This window comes from Tamandua tetradactyla, chromosome 3, assembly GCF_023851605.1.
Source record: "Tamandua tetradactyla isolate mTamTet1 chromosome 3, mTamTet1.pri, whole genome shotgun sequence".
Lineage (NCBI taxonomy): Eukaryota > Metazoa > Chordata > Mammalia > Pilosa > Myrmecophagidae > Tamandua > Tamandua tetradactyla.
The window spans coordinates 197,136,576-197,153,970 of record NC_135329.1 but is presented as its reverse complement, the minus strand read 5'-3'; the positions used below and the strand labels follow the sequence as shown (position 1 = coordinate 197,153,970).

Sequence of the window (17,395 nt, the reverse complement as noted above, 5' to 3'; positions counted from 1 at the left end):
GGACTATCAATTTTTTAATAGCTTCTAGTCTTTCATTTTTTATTATTATTACATGGACAAGTACCGGGAACCTCGGTCTCTGCCAAGCCTGGGTCTCCAGCATGGCAGGCAAGAAATCTGCCACTGAGCGACCGTTGCCCCTTCTAGTCATTTTGAGCCTCATAGTGGGGTCAAAACATAAATTCAAGAAAATAGCTCTAAGATGACTTATGCAAGGTAGTAGACTCTTAAATGGACAGCGGCTGAGTCTCCATGAGTTCTGTCCAGTAGAACCTTCTGAGAGGAGTCCATGTTCTGAATCTGCACTGTCCAATATGGCGGCCAACAGCCACGTGCTATTGATACTTGAATATCACTAGCCAATGTGAATGAGGAAGTGAAATTTGAAGTGTAATTTAATTTTAATTAATTTAAATTTGCATTGCATCTTTCAAAACTAAAATAGCCCAGATAGGTAAGAGGAAGAGAGAAAGACCAGGGATTGGGAAAATAATCTTGAAGATGTTCTTGGCCAGAAGGATAGAGATGAGGAATATATGGGTCTGACAACTTTCCATTTGTTCTCATTGTTTCCCGAATAAAACCGTACTTTTTACTTGTCATGTGGTGCATACTTTAAAAAATGATGACAGTGTATTAAAAAGAAGCACCAAAACATGCCAGTTTAAGAAGATTATAGCTAGTGGTGGCTGCTGCGATAAAGACAAAACTGACAGAATTGGAAAGTCACCTAACCAACATCCCAAACCCTCCCAGTGCTCCAGGGCCCCAGGAGCCCGGTAGGGAGAGATGTCAGTAAAGAGCTGCAAGTAGTTAACTTCTGGGCTTGGACCAAACACCTCTGGGCTGCCTCGGAGCTCACATTCTGAGTTTAGTTTGTGAACAAGTGTGGTGAAGTTTCTGGTATTCAAACCCTTGCACAATTTGACTTTGCTATCACCAGCTGGAACGTCTGGGTGAACTTCTCTATATTTGCTCATAGCACCTCTTTTCCACAACAGAATAAAAGTGAGAAACAGTACAACTCAAATCAATTATCTATTATTATCCCATTTGTTCCTTTTAACCTTGGTTTTTTAATCTGTTTGTTCATTTTCAGTCACATGCCTAATTAGTTGAGATATTGGGCAAAATGTGACCAACCCCAAGTGGGCAGGGCCAGTTGGGAGGGAAACTTCCTATTATCCTTCCTTTAGGGAGGCAGCTGAAGGTGGAAGGACAGTGGAAGAAGGAAAAAGGATATTCTGCTATCATATTCCGAATCTTGTTAAAGAGACTCTTCTTCCATAAGATGCGTTGTTTTTAATATTTTGTCTTTGTAATGTGAAGGCGTTCTAGGAAGTCAGTGCTGTGGCCTCTTTTTTTTTTTTTTTTATGAAACATAACCACATACAAACACAAACATTCTTACCATATGATTCTATTCTCGTTATATAAGCAATAAGCACAATATCATCACATAGTTGTATATTCATCATCACGAACATTTCTTAGAACATTTGCATCAAATCAGAAAAAGAAATAAAAAGAAAATAGAAAAAAATTCATACATACTATACCCCTTATCTTTCCCTTTCATTGATCACTAGCATTTCAATCTACTAAATTTATTTTAACATTTGTTCCCCCTATTTATTTTTAATCCATATGTTTTGCTAGTCTGTCCATACAGTAGATGAAAGGAGCATCAGACACAAGGTTTTCACAATCACATAGTCACATTGCAAAAGCTATATCATTATACAATCATCTTCAAGAAACATGGCTACTGGAACACAACTCTACATTTTCAGGCATTTCCCTCCAGTCTCTCCATTACACCTTAACTAAACAGGTGGTATCTGTATAGTATAATAGGTAAGAATAACCTTCAGGATAACCTCTCAACTCAGTTTGGAATCTCTCAACCATTGACACTTTATTTTGTTTCATTTCGCTCTTCCCCCTTTCGGTCGAGGTCTTCGCAGTCCCTTGATGCTGAGTCCCAGCTCATTCTAGGATTTCTGACCCATGTTGCCAGGAAGGTTCACACCCCTGGAAGTCATGTCCCATGTAGAGAGAGGAGGAAAGTGAGTTTGCTTGTCATGTTGGCTGAGAGAGAGAGCTGTGACCTCTTTTTAAAGTAGTTAACAAGTCTTTGTTGACTCAGTAATGAAAAACAGTAAGAATTTAATCATACTCTTATGTCAAGAACATAGTTAACCTAACTTTTCCTCCCTTAAGTATTTTTAGATCCAGCTAACTTATATTCTGTTTATTAGTGACTCCTGAGAAATGTTCAGCCAAACTGTCACATGTTTACCACTCAGGTGTTAGAACTTATGTGGATCCCTTTACATATGAAGACCCCAACCAAGCTGTTCGAGAATTTGCCAAAGAAATAGATGCATCCTGCATTAAGATTGAAAAAGTCATAGGGGTCGGTAAGTGTCTGAGAGTCTAGTAAGTCTGTTTTCTAGATGAATAGTGAATATATGTATGTGGACTATATAGCTATTTGTATGAATGACTTCACTGCATGTCTACGTGTATATGTAAATCTATGTGTACATGAAATGTCCTTATTTGAAGTATAAAATGAAATGTGCTGTAAAGAAGTCTGGTGAAACTTTTGATTTTATTCCTAGGAAAAAAATTAGTGTAATGAATAAACGTGTGGATTAACTAAAAGACTTTGGGCAAGTTATTGAATTTCATTAAGCCTCGTTTCCTCTGATAAAGCGGAACTAATAGCATCCGCCTTATAGGGTTTGGGGTGGGATCAAATGAGATAATCCATGTAAAGCACTAGTTCAGTGCCTGGTATGTAGCATGCCCTCAACAAATGTTAGCCATTACTGTTCCATCTTGAATATGTTTCTGGTCTTCAGTAGAATCTTTTTCTCTCCCAAAGGTGAATTTGGTGAAGTTTGCAGTGGGCGTCTCAAAGTGCCTGGCAAGAGAGAGATTTGTGTGGCTATCAAGACTCTGAAAGCTGGTTATACAGACAAACAGAGGAGAGACTTTCTGAGTGAGGCCAGCATCATGGGGCAGTTTGATCACCCAAATATCATTCACTTGGAAGGCGTCGTCACCAAATGTACGGGGGTCACTCCCTTTACAAAGCCAAATTAGAAGTTACTGGGAAATTAAACGCACTTTTTTTTTTTTTTCACCCCCGGGGAAATGACAGATGGAGCAGACCTACTGATTGCTAATAGGAGGAAATCAGTGCAGGACAAGTCATTAATCTTGTAGTCAGCTCTAAGTGGGTCCATGGTTTCATTTGATATCTAATCTCCAAGGCAGCTTGTGTGAAATTTGAGGGAATTAATATTGCAGAGTTTTGGTATGCCATGCCATCTTTCATGAATCTTGCTAGACCAAACTGATTACTACAAGATAGGCAGAGGCAGATGGTACGCAAAATAAATTTAAGTACTTTTCATATAAAACACAACAAAACCTCGCCACACCTTGTGCTCAAAGCTTCAGTTCCAGATGCAGAGAGTGAATCTTGGGAATCTTTATTATATTGGGGGATTTGCTTGTCTGCTCTACCTGATTTATGGTTGTTGCAGTTCAGCACCTATTTACAGTAACACCTGGTTGAACCTTCCTTTTTTAGCCCATTAGCATTTGCTAAACCTGTGAACCATGCTTCAGTTAAAATACCGACACAGCTCAACAGATGCATTTTGTGAAGCAAACCCTGAATACATCTGTAAGGCTGGCTAAAACCCACAGATAAAATGCCACATGGACAGTGCAGCTGAAGCAGCTATTGTTTAAGGTGGACCTGTTCCAGGAGCCACAGTACCCTCTATATTTGCTACAAGTTAGGATCTTGTAAGCTTGGAGCTATGTCTGCAGGAAGACCAAGGCTTCTCCTATGTGATTGAAGGTTTTAGAAAAGTACCTTCAATCAAAGTGTCCAAAGTAGTGAGAATAACAGCTCCTCCTGTGGATGAAAAGGGCTAAGTTATAGAGTCAAATTGAGGCGGTAGTACTAGGGCAGAGGCAAACTTAGGATATGGGCAGGAGATCTTATGGAAGATGATGAGGAGCCCAAAAAGTGAGAGGGCTCCTGAGACTTAAACATACATTAGAATTTACTGGAAAACTTGTAAAAAGTTTACTGGGCTCATCCTCAGAGGTTCTGATGAAGTAGGTTTGGTGGGACCCGGAAGTTTTCATTTCTGAGGATCCTTGTTGGACTCTAGAGCTTTTTCATTTCTACTACTAGTAAAAGTTGTGTGACCTTGACTAGTTGTTCGACATTTCTGTTTTCAGCTACCTCTTCTGTAAAACAGATAAAAATAGAACTCGCTGTATGAGGTTATTTAGGATGAAATAAAATATTTAGAGCATTAGCATAATGCTTGGCAAATTAAAAAAAACAAAGCAAAATTGTAAATGTTAACTGTCATTATGCTTTAGAAGTACATCTTTCCCCATCTTCAGAATCCTTCAAAAAGGAAACGTGTTAAAGATATATAATACCCCCCCAAATTATATTCTATAATTAGCATAGAATAGCTCTATTTGCTTTTTAAGATTAGTTTCACAGACAGGATATTTTTCTGTTGCTTGTGGCCTTCAGGGCTGCTTGGAGCCCTTCACTACTTTAATTAAAAGATAACATTGGGTTTAAATACTTCTGCAGGCCCATTTTCTAAAAAAGGAGGCTCTGTTCAGTGAGGGGTGTTTTTCCTGCAGCAGACACTGATTTTCATCGCACCTCTGCAGAAGAGAGAAGAAACAGGGGATCTTTGTATTAAAGTCCCACCGTGCCTCTAAAACCCGTAGCTATTACAGCTGTAAATGTTATAAACGACTCGATGCATTTGCATAATGCAGTTGTCACTGAATTAAAATGATTTAAAATTTCCACCTGTAAAGCCGTCCCCTTCCCCCACCTCGCAAATCTCCACACTGCCTCCCCCGCTAAGGGTGCCGTGAGCCAGGGGTCTAGCCTCATCCTATTTTATCAGCCCCTGTACTTATGGAAACATTCATCTTCATTTCCCATGTAGAGTTCATAAAGATTCTGGATACTTTTAATAAACAGAAAAGGGAATGTAAAGAAATTGTGAAGATGGTGCCAACGGTCAGACTAGGGAGTTGTGAGGTGAAAAGGTGGCATGGAAGAGCATAAATTCATTAACAGCAGTTACTTGAATAACTTTCCTAATTGACAAGGAGATCATAAATTCTCTCCACTGCCATCTCTCTTTTGGATCTCCTACTCTCTTCTCCACAATGCCAAGAGAGCCCTGAAAAAAAATGGAAGTAGGTGTTAATGTACCACCTAGAGAGTCTAGTCTCTCTTTCTCTTTTGTTGACAAAGTATCTTTTGATTGAGGCGGGTTAATTAGAACTCATTTAGGTGCATTTGTTCTGTGGGAAGTCGGTGGTGGCAGATGTAGAAGGTTAAATGAATTTGAAAATTATGCCTAGAACTGAGCGCCCCTGTTTCAATTGTTGGGGGATTACAAAGGGGTACAGGACCCCATCTACCCCCACCCCACCCTCAGATCTTCCGCAATACCTTAAGGGGAACTGGAAGTGTCTCCGCTCACCCTTTTGGGATAAAACCAAGATGACTTTTTTTTTTTCTGCTAGCTTTCGTTGATCACTTGAAAACAAAATGTTCATGGGAAAGTTTTCTACTACTCAATTTTTGCCTCAGAAAGATTCTTGGACATGGTACCAAAAGCATGTTCATTAATAGAAGAAATTGATAAATTGGGCTTCATCTAAGTTAGAAAATCCACTCTTTGAAATTTTTGCCTCAGACATAGAGACATTTTCCCTTTCCCCGTTCCAGAAATTACAAGCAGACAGAGCAGAAAATTTATTTGTTTAGAATAGCGATGGGTGTTTTTCGGCAGCCCATTTTCCCTGACTGAGTTTCTGAGTCCAAACAGATGGCAAACGCAGGGATAAGAGCATAAACATTTCATTTTCCTTCAAGGCTGTGTTTTATGGACTCTTTACTTAAACCTCCCTTAGTCAAAAATTGAGGATTCTCCCCCACTCCCCAATAATAGTCTTTAGAAAGAAGGAATTTCTGTCCTTGAGTCCCTTGCTAAGTGATTAAAAAAATTAAATAAGTTCCCCAGGATGAAAAGAAAGTGTTGCTTCCTCCCATTCCTCAGACCTCAAAATCATTTTAATTTCTCTGTCAAAACAAAACAAATATTCTAGTACTGAATTCAATTTCCTGTTTCAGATGTATATGATTTACTGAACCTTTTTTTGTGTTTTTTTTTTTTTTTTGGAGGTTGGCAATTGAAGGTAGCAAACAGAACAAGTTTCTTTACAGATAGGAAAAGAAAGAAACGTGATACAGGCTGAGCAGGACAAGCAAGAAGAAGTTTATATTGTACATGCTTGCTTTTTAAGATGCTCCTGAGTAATGAAATAGCCAATACTATTCTGCTTTCCAAAGCTTGGATTCCTCTAACCAAAAGAAAAAAGTTTCCCTATCCATTGACTATTTTAGCATCGCCCAAGTGGCTCTTCTAGGGAGAAAATAAATTAATTAACCTAAAGATCTTTTTGTGTTAAACAGGCCTGTCCATTTATCATTGTCCCCTTTTGTTTGAGAGAGCAATTATCCATTCATGTGCTGCCTGGACACCAGAGGCCACTTTGGTTAAAGACCTTGTCAACAAGCCACCCAAAGGGTTAAACCTCCTAGATGGAATTTAAACCCACTCCTCCTTTTAATATTTCATTCCTAGTGCCCCACAGCTGAGGCATAAGCTTGGCTTGTTTTAATTAAATTAGATCACACAAGACAGGTGTCTTGGCAGTAAAATTGTGCACAGCCCATTTTTATCTCATTAACTGCAGCACTCATCAAGGATTTGTTGTTTTTCTTTCTGAAAACTCTAGGTAAACCAGTTATGATCATAACAGAATACATGGAGAATGGTTCCTTGGATGCATTCCTCAGGGTATGTGACTATTTTATATTAAACCCGAGTGCTGATATTTAGAAAACTTTAACAGTCTCCTTGTATGAGTTCTATTTGGTTGTATTCATGGACTGTTATGCAATGTGGGAGAAAGAAGAGATTTGGAGAATCATGTGATTTCTAAGGCTATTAAATAATCTATGTTCAATGAAGGTAGTATTTGATTTATTCTTGTACAGTGAAGCTGTTTGAGCCTTAGATTCATTATAGTTGGATAGTTTCCATCTACCACAGGAAGCAACCCAGGCTCCTAGGCTACACTCTACCAGTGAATTAGTGACTTCAGTCAGAAAGGCCCGGAAATAATGTTGGGTTTCGTTGCATACCGGATAATGATATCAAAAAAGATTCAAGTAATAAATGCTTGGTGGTAATTAATTTGGCCTAATACTAATGGAATTGTTCCTCATTCCTTCCCCATGCAGAAGAACGATGGCAGATTTACAGTGATTCAGCTGGTGGGCATGCTCCGTGGCATTGGGTCTGGGATGAAGTATTTATCCGACATGAGTTACGTGCATCGAGATCTGGCTGCACGGAACATCCTGGTAAACAGCAACTTGGTCTGCAAAGTATCTGACTTCGGCATGTCCCGAGTGCTTGAGGATGATCCCGAAGCAGCTTACACCACCAGGGTAAGGAAGATTTGTGACCTCTAAGCTTTGACTGTGATGAAGCTATTCTTCTCGTCTCACTCTGATGGCCAACGCTTTTATGATTTTCCATATTCATATGTCTATTTTTAAATCATGTTTTTAAGAAAAGAATAAAGATTTTGAAGTAAAGATTGTAAATAATGTGACTACTTTGCAAATCAGACCAGAAACAAAATGAATTATCTTCTCAATTTTGGGGGCAAAATTCTAATGGACAATAAGAAGGTATCACTAAAAATACAGGCAGCAAAAAGAGAAGCATCAACAACAGATGGTCAAGGGTACACAGGTGGTGATTCAGTGGTAGAATGCTGTTCTGCCATGTGGGAGACTGGGGTTCAATTCCTGCCCCATGAACTGAAAAAAAAAAAAAGACCAAATGATCAACTGTTGAAAAAAGCGGTAGGTAGCTTCATATATTATTGTATTCTTTATCCTTTAATCTTTATTACTTCCTCTTCTCCCTCCCTTCCTCTTCCATTCACTATCTTATCTTGTAACATAAGAACAGTCATGTTTTGGACATTCAGCCCTATTGTTAGTCAGTCACCTCTGGCTTGCTGGTACACACATAGCAGTTGGGGTTGGGAGGTCTGAGTGCACAACACACAGGGAACTCTCCTTTCTTGGGTTTGGTTGTTTATTTTAAAAAAATTGTTCTACACTGGTCTACATTTCCTTGATAGAATCTTCAGTCCTTCCAATTCTATCAACCCAGCAATCTCTGCATTCATGGCAGCAATAGCAGGAGTAATGTTTCCCGCCACTGATTTTCTATCAAATGTAGTCTTCATATTCATACTGAAAATATGTATTCTGAGGTTTGCAGCAGAAATGATAAAATCTGTTGTAGATGAGCCATCCTTGTCCAGCCCTTTTTCTGCTAAATGAACTGCTAAAGTCAATGCTCTTTAAGAAAAGACATGGATATCTATTTACATCTAGAACTTGGCTGGTCTTTCAGACCAAACTGGGGTTCATTTTGTTGAACTCATACATTGGTTTCTTCAGTCCAGCCTATTAGAACTGGAGATTCCCTTTTCTGCCAAAATATGTCCATTGTTGACAGATACTTGCTGCTGTCTTTAAAAAGCTTTGTTAAAGGTTTAACTGGATCGTATCCAATTGATTTAGCCCATTTCTTAGTGGAAGTACATTTAATGGCACCATCTTCATAGGATGCTCTAACTGTGGCTTCAGCTTCCATAGCTTTCCAGTCAGCTTCAGAGTCATCCCTGTCAGGAGATGCTCCTTAATAAGATCTTCTTCCCCAGACAATCCGTTGACCAAATGCTTTGCCCAAGCAATGCAATTAATAGGTTCTGAAGGTGTGTTAGGAATTCTACAGCTAGGAAAAGTTCTCTGGGTTAGATTAGGGTGGCATTCATAACCTTCAATCACACCCTCTTTAATAATAACTTACTTGTCCAAGATAATCAGCAGTTCCACCCTCATTAAGAGGGACATCAGCTGCTAGACATATTGTATTTACATGGCTGCAGGCAGTTTTCTGTTGCCCAAAGCATTCATAACCAATATAAACTGTGGGAAAAACTCAATATTATAGTTGGGGTTCGTGATGCTATCATGCTAGGCCGTCATAATAAACTTTCCGATAAAACTACAGTACACCTTCTTTGGCAACATGTGCCTTTGATCTTCCAACATGTTTTTTTTTTTGAAGTGAGAGCTGCCTGTTGAGATTGCTGACATCAGTATTCAGCTCAATCTCCAGCCTCCCATTAAAGCTGGGAAACTGCTCTGAAGGCTACTGATATATCCCAGAGTCACCACCCGTTGGTACAGCCTGGAAGGTGGGGAGTGGGTAGGGGGCTGCAGTCTCCTTGGCATCCTGAGGTGTCCCCCACCCTCGAGATCCTTTTCTATTATTAAAAAAAAAAAAAAATCCCTCCTCTTCTAAGCAAGGCAAAGCAGGTTTTCTAGTTGATTGGCTACCAAATCTGAAAATGTATATTCAGGATTTATAAAACATTTACACCATACGAGATTTTCCAGTATCTAATGGCCATCCTTTTACTACTGCTAGATAAGCAGGAGTTAGGGCATAGTTAAGAGTTATCAGTATACAGTTAATGGCTGTGCTATCTTAGTTTTGCCATTGACTATAAAATACTAATGGAATACACATAGAATCATAAAACAGTTATTGGCCATTAAGCTTGGCACTGTTAAAATCAACAGGAAGCAGATAGTTACCAGCCATTTTACCCCTTTTGTGCATCTGCCATCCCGAGCACAGCAGCGGTTTGGTTTGGTAATATTTGATATCTTTGGCTCTAATCTTGAGTCTCATACTATCCGCTTTTGAATTCCAAGACCATTCATTTTGGAATAAATACTTTTTCTGTGAATGTTGAAGATCTTTTATTTTTGCTCAGTAGTTGGAGAGAGAAAAGCTAAAGGAGGCCTCTATAATGACATATTTACATAGATACAACTTAGCTGAATATTTAAGGAAGGCAAAAGGCAGTACAAGTGTCCTTTTGTATGTAATGTATGAATGTAATACCCTTGAGTCTTTAGAGTAAACTCCAATGAAACAATACAATTTCTAATATAATGTATGGCTCTATTTAGTAGTCTTAGTAAAACAGGACTTTAAATAACATACCCACTTGAACAGCTTAAACGACTGACTTCGAGTTGAATCAGTTCCCTTAAAAAACCCTTGGAAATTTGAAACTTGATTAAAAACACCTTGCACATAAGCATAAGCAAATAAGAGACTTTCTGGGCAGGTTGAAATAGGAGAATCAGTTCAAGAAGGAAAAAAAAAGTGCTTTTCAGACTTTTGCTAGGTAATATTTAGTTGCTTTATCATTTTTGCAGGTGTCTTTTCAAAATTAAATAATAACTCAAATCATGCCCTCACTCCAGGAAAGTCGATAACAGCTCCAGCATCTGGTATTCTCTGGCTTTCTCCAAAAGCCTACTTAGCATGTCATCTTCTAGCTACATTTGGCATGTTTTTCGTACTGTGTAAGAGTAGGACAACGGTGTGATGGATAGAAACTTTCATATTTAAGTTCCTTAGTTCGTGATTTCTAGAGCAATTTTAAACATTACCTTTGTGCTGGGTAAGAGAATCCAATGAGAGGTTGATATGAGTGTCAGTCATATATCCATTGGTACACCATGGATAACATGTGGGCATTTTGTAAAACCTGAGATTCCTTCTCTTTTATTATGTTGCCTTAAGCAGAGCTCAGATAATAGGTAGACTTTTTTTTTGCACGGGCAGACATCAGGAATCGAACCCGGGTCTCCAGCACAGCAGGCGAGAACTCTGCCTGTTGAGCCGCCGTGGCCCGCCCTTGCACTTTTTTTTTTTCACATGGGCAAGCAGCAGGAATTGAACCCGGGTCTCCGGCATGGCAGGCAAGAAAGACTTTTAAAAAAATATTAAACAGATTACTTGTTCACTTCCCTGTGACTAAAGAAAACAAATGCCTCAACCTGGAAGACGTTAGTTAAAATAAACAAGTCTCTTATTATTGGTTTGAGAGCTATCTCAAGAATGCTGTTGTCCTGCTTGCAAGCAGTAACAGCATTCAGAAACTAAAATGGCACATCAGTGAAGTACTTAGGGAATAACTTATGGCTCATGTTCACAGGGTGGCAAGATTCCTATCCGGTGGACTGCGCCAGAAGCAATTGCCTATCGTAAATTCACATCAGCAAGTGATGTATGGAGCTATGGAATCGTTATGTGGGAAGTGATGTCGTATGGAGAGAGACCCTATTGGGACATGTCCAACCAAGATGTGAGTCTCTATGTTCTGAAATACGTCTTTTGTGCTGATATTTGCAAAGTTGCATTACTGTATGATAGAGTGAACCTTGGGTTTGAAATGATACTTTAAACTCAAGATTTTCTAATATAAATGTGTCTAGTACTAAAATTCAATGTTAGAGACATGGATTTCAAGGACAAATATTAGATAGTATGGCAGAGAGATAGAGCGATGCGTAGATGAATAGATAGATGGTATGGGATAGTATTCCTTGGTTAATTTCTCAGACCATATCAGAACAAAATTGAACTTCATATTTGAAGAAAATGTGAGAAAACACTAATTTTACCCATGGTAAAATTGACATGGAAGGTTTATTAGTAGAAAACTAGTGAATATTTTAAAGCTGGCATTGTTGTAATTAGAGCTTGCCTCTTGAGGACTCCAAAATAAAGCTTCACTAAATGACCCTTTGTAAATTATGCACATCCCTTTAAATGTACCATCTGGACTACTTCGAAAGGATGTATCCACAATGCCTGCAATTTGAGAAAAGCATTCAATAATGACACTAATCAGATTCCAGAGTAATAGAATTTAATTACAAACATCGCCAGTGAGAAAGGAAAAACCATTGAGACCTGAGGGTCCTCTTAGAACACTTTTCACTAACTCTAGAAAGCTTTTAGCTAGTTCTGGAAGGATTAGAAGTCAAATCCAAATAAAATAGTCACCTTTACTTTTTGAACGTTCCTAATTTTTAGGTATGAAGAAGAACATTAGCATAGCATATTTACAGATGGATGGTATGTAGTTCTTCAATACCAATTATACTTTTGAATAAGTCTTCTCTGAAAAATTCCTTCTGGTATGGAATGTTACCTGACCATCCGCCCTGTCCTCCTGAATCAACAGGAAGTTTCGAAGCCTTGACAATTAAACTGAGAACCAGGTGCACTTAAGAAATATGATGCGGTTGGCTTATCAGTGAAAGAATGTCCAGAGCGATGCAGAAGCTAATGCTTCCCTGTCCTGAGGAACAAGAAGAATTCTCTACTCTGACTAACTAGCTTAAGGGGAATGGTGATGTTGGTAATCGTATTATCTGTAAATTACAAACAAAGATTCATAGCAGATGGGAAGAAAGCAGTTAGCATAACTGATAGATAATTACAGGCTGGGAAAAAGTCTGTACAGGTGGATGGTGTGCAATCTATTGTTTGATGCCATTATGCTGTGCAGATAGACACCTTCTAGTGGCTTCTTTCAGTCACATCGGGTCCCAGAGGGACAAAGACAGAGCAGTTCAATGAGCAAGTAGTGCTTGTATCTACTTAGTTATTTCATAATCAAACTTTCCTTTATTTCATTTGAGAGTTATAACCAAATGCTCATAAGGGAGGAATATTTAAAGATGTTGTCAGTTTTCTTGCCCAAAGTATTTTTAGACCTGTATTTTTAAGTTCATGTGTTTTATTGAGACAATTTTTGCTTTTAACATTTCAGTTGTCTGCTTTTATCCATACAATAGCATTTGAAGCCTTTTCGCTCCTACAAATAATATTGATCTATCATTCACATCGGTTTGTCTCTGTGTTGGATTCCTTGAAGAACAGGAATCAGTATGAAGCATAATTGGAGATTACTTTCATGAATAGAATTCATTTGGCATATGGTAAATGGAGGAAAAGTAACTGTTGAAAAGATGTCAGATTTACCAAGTGTTTTGTTTGTTTTAATCCTCTGCCCCCAAAACATTCAGCAGTAAACTGAAAAAATATGGTTTATTAACCCACAAGCCACCTTCCAAGCTGGCAATGGATAGGGAGCTTAAGAAAGAGTACTAATCAGTCTGAGGGGCTATAACGAATTATGTTACCCTGGCATCAGCCCATAGTTGCTTGCATTCTCATCCATTTTGCGTTCTCGTCAATTTAAAGCAAAATGTTTTCCCAAGTATAGAGCCTATACCATATACCCAGAGAGATAAAAGAAAGTCAGAGGATCAAACCAACTTGGATTTCATTGCCAGAAATAAATGGAATAAGGCTCAGTAGGACAGCATAGGGAAGTCTACCTTGGAAGGAGCAGATACTAATACAACAGGATGTTGGCAAAATGCATGGGAGAAAAAGGCTCAGAGAGATGGACATCACGAGGTGATTGTGCTTCAGGGTGCTGGTTAAAAAAAGACAATGGTCCTACCAGTGCATAGCAGCTGGACTCAACTGAATTGACTGTTTGACTTTGAAGACCAGTTGTTGAGCAGAGTAGACCCAAGGTGAATCCGATGTGGTTAGTAAAATGTGTGGTCATTAAGAGGACTCTAGCCACTGATTGTTCAGCTAGCAGCTATCATTTGGTGGTGGTGGTGGGGGGGGGTTAATAAACACTGTTTTAAAACAAATTAAGCTTTAAATCAAACAAAACTGCCAAAATCTCAAAGCTTATGACTAGTCCAAGAAACTCTGAAGTAATTTTCTTTTCAAGTTCAGCATGAGTCATAACATATTACATTATTGGGATTCACACCCCGAAAGAGGAGGGTTTAGAGTTAAGGCCAACAAGAAAAATACTGTAATGTGTGTGAAGGCAGCTTTTGAAAAATAGAACTAGAAGAATGGCTGCTGAATGATTTGTTTATATCTCATTAGTCAGGGAAACTGCTCTGAGATTTGGGGCAGTAAACAATTGTCATCTACTATTATAACTTCTTTTCTGTGCAGAGTGAGGGTCCCTTTGAAATGTAAATGCCCTAGAGGAAGTGTTGTTGTTGCTTTAAACTACTTACTAACACCTATAACAGGGCCAATTGCAGTCAACTAAGGCCAAGAAAGGGATACAGAATAAGTGCTTGGATAGTCTGCCAAAAGGAATAATGGCCTGGTACCGAGTGGCATGCATAGTGTACTATTTCAGAGAGGGACACCATCATCAGGATTGTGAAGTCTCTCACAAAAGATGAACTCTGGTATGGACTCGCTTGTTGCTTGAGCAAGAGGACAGGCTTAAAATGGTGCAAAGGGAACCCCCATTTGAAGATAACTATTAACTGCTTCCTACCGAAGGTCTTTAACATTAGGTCAGTTTCTTTTGCTAAGAGTGTTTAGGTACGCGGATGCTGGATAGCAGAATGAGGAGGGGCTGGGGCAGAGCTGCGACACCAGGTTGCTAATCTGATCCAGTTCTGACTACTTTAGCACATCGATGGAACTTCCCTTTAGAGATTCAGATTGGCATTGTCTGCCAAATGAGAACATACCATAGCAACAGCTGCCTTTCTCTGCTGCCTCTCCTGCTCAGGCCCAGGCTTGGCTTCTGTGTAGGAGTTGGAGTTGTTCCCATCCTCAGACCTGCTGGCAGCTTAACTTCCATTCTGTTGTCTTCAATAGGTGATTAAAGCCATTGAGGAAGGCTATCGGCTACCCCCTCCAATGGACTGCCCCATTCCCCTCCATCAGCTGATGCTAGACTGCTGGCAGAAGGAGAGAAGTGACAGGCCCAAATTTGGGCAGATTGTCAACATGTTGGACAAACTCATCCGCAACCCCAACAGCTTGAAGAGGACGGGGACCGAGAGCTCCAGGTCAGCCATGCTTGCTTAATAATGATGTATGAAAAAATACATCAGAGGTGGCAGGCAAGCAGTGACTCTCATTCCTGCATTTTCATCAGGGGCCACTTCACAGCTCTCTGAAGCCTGGGTGACTTTTTTTCTTAATTAGTGGAATATTTATGGTAGTTCTCTTTACCATTTTGCAGATCTTCATACTCAGGCTTCGAAATGTAGTAAGGGAAAAAAAAATAAAAACATAAAAATAACTGAAGTGCTAATTTTATGATGCTAGACTTGAAAATTTAGGAAGAGAGATGAAATGTACTTTTGGATGATGTTTCTAGGTCTGTAAATGCTGTATTTTGAAAAGAGAAAGGAACATCAAGTTAGAGAGAAATAACAGAGGCCGGCTCTTTAAGCATTGCCATTTTAAGTTGACTTGTAAAATGTTAATTGTAGCAAAGAATTCACTAGGTTTCAGTTCTCTGGGTTTTCTCTTCTGAGTCTTACAGGTGGAAGGAAACCAGGCTAAGATAAAAACTGAGTTATAAAACCTGCAGGTGAATGTTTGAGAAGGGTTCTAAAAACTGAAATGATTGTGCCACTTATGAAAAAGTTAATTCGGTTGAAAGTGCAAAATGAAGAAGCATACAAGCCCAGAAGGAAGATACCATTATACTGCAAGTCCTGTAATTCAATAGGAACTTTTCTACTTGGATACTGGGCTTGAATTCAGGTTACCTAGATTCTAGGCCCAGTTGCATGGGTGTAAACCACCCATATCAGTTAAATCATTTAGACAGAAAAGCACAAGACCAGGTGACTCAGGCTCGTATGATGGCACCTACATATCTCCAGATCCAAACTTCTCAAAAGCTTCTCTTTTGTGTCATAATGCTGAGTGAAAACAAGAATGTTTCTCCCATGTTAACCAATCCCTTTCACCCAGTCTTTGAAGCCATTCTAATGTTCTCCTCCAATCTTTCTCCTGAAAACTTAGCCTGTAGATCCCAGAAGAGAAGGTTACACTTATTTTTATGATAATTGAAAAGTAGAATTTGAATAAACAGTAGAGCTACCTTCTATTTTCCTGCAGGGTTTCAAATTCCTTTTCATGAACCACTATACAAGAGCTCACTGGTCAAGTTCTTGGTAAACAATTTGGAATTCACGTCTTACCTCTGATATTAATTAGCTGTCACCATAGAAACATCACCTAACATTTCTGGACATTTTTGCTCTTCTGTTTTTCAGGAAGATGACAGTAGATGACCATAAGACCTCCTATCCAATCCTAGCTGACTTCTTTGATTTCAAAGTGCATGCCTCCTCCATTTTTAGACCTTTTCCTCCAGATCCCATTTGCTTTGGCTAAGGTCCTAAAGCCAGTTCTTTTGGTACTTTGGTGTTTCTCATGCTAGCATAAGCTCTCCAGTCACTAATATTGCCTGATGGTTGCTTTGTAACAACCTGCAGAACAAATTCAGTTATTGGATACACTTTTCCTCAATTCTGAATTTTTCACGCTGATGATATTTAAATAGCTCTGATGCTTATTACTGCTGGCTGATAATGGGATGTAGTATAACATGGTATGTGATTCAGCACAAAATTAGGTAACTGTCATGGTGTTCCAAAGACTTCCAGAATAAGCTTGAGCATGACCCATCGAATTAATTGATGTTGAGTGATGATGTTTTCACCCTAAGGTTATTTGACTTTGCCAGGCATTTTCTAACTAAAGTTAAAAGAAATGCAAACCTTTGGTCTTTACCCAATAGTGAAAATTACTGATAAATAATATTTCAGCACTAGGTTAAGTGTCTAAAATACCAGGTGATAGCATTTGTTATTGACTCAAAATTGGGGGAAAAATTCAATTGTGGTCGTTCTTGCAGTAGAAATCTGCAAAATTTTACCCATAAAACTGGACTTAATTGTTTTAGGACACAAAAGAAAGGTCACAAAAGCAAGCTATTATTGGGACATGAAACTGATGGATAAAAACAAATTTGCATTCAAATGGTTACAGGAAAAAAGACGTAATGCAAATCAAAGTAATATAAGTAAAAAGGAAAAGAGAAAAATGGACATAGCTTAATTCTTACAGGTAGAAAATTAATTAAGACATAGTGATTTAATTTTGTTTTTAGAATAAAAGAAGGCTCTTTTTGAAAATTTATCGAAAATTCAGTAGTAATGATACAGTTCTGATGAAAATGTACTCATAAACCCAGTCTCAGGATGAAAATGGGTCAACATGTTAAGACCAAAACATTCTATAATTTCTAGAGAAAAAGAAAGTTGAAGAAAATATAACTTAAGAAACAATTTATACAGGTAATCATAGCATAGGTGGTATACAGTAGCCCTATAAAGGTGAACCCTATGGTTACTAAATAGTTTGATGATGAAACTTCTTAATATACCTCAACTACTATCCATGGATAGGTGATTTACCGT

The 17,395-nt window shown here is 38.7% G+C and overlaps 1 protein-coding gene and 1 pseudogene across 2 annotated transcripts in view; one reads left to right on the top strand and one right to left on the bottom strand.

Moving 5' to 3' along the window:
* EPHA4 (EPH receptor A4) overlaps positions 1-17,395 on the top strand; it is a 149,242-nt gene that overhangs the window by 121,327 nt on the left and 10,520 nt on the right. For both annotated transcript variants that reach the window (XM_077155257.1, XM_077155258.1), the window contains exons 10-15: positions 2,310-2,423; positions 2,894-3,079; positions 6,883-6,944; positions 7,391-7,600; positions 11,257-11,406; positions 14,769-14,962. In XM_077155257.1, coding sequence (XP_077011372.1) covers positions 2,310-2,423; positions 2,894-3,079; positions 6,883-6,944; positions 7,391-7,600; positions 11,257-11,406; positions 14,769-14,962 — 916 coding nt within the window. The remainder of the gene's footprint in view (positions 1-2,309; positions 2,424-2,893; positions 3,080-6,882; positions 6,945-7,390; positions 7,601-11,256; positions 11,407-14,768; positions 14,963-17,395) is intronic.
* On the bottom strand, positions 8,053-9,967 carry LOC143676854 (SUMO-activating enzyme subunit 2 pseudogene; annotated as a pseudogene).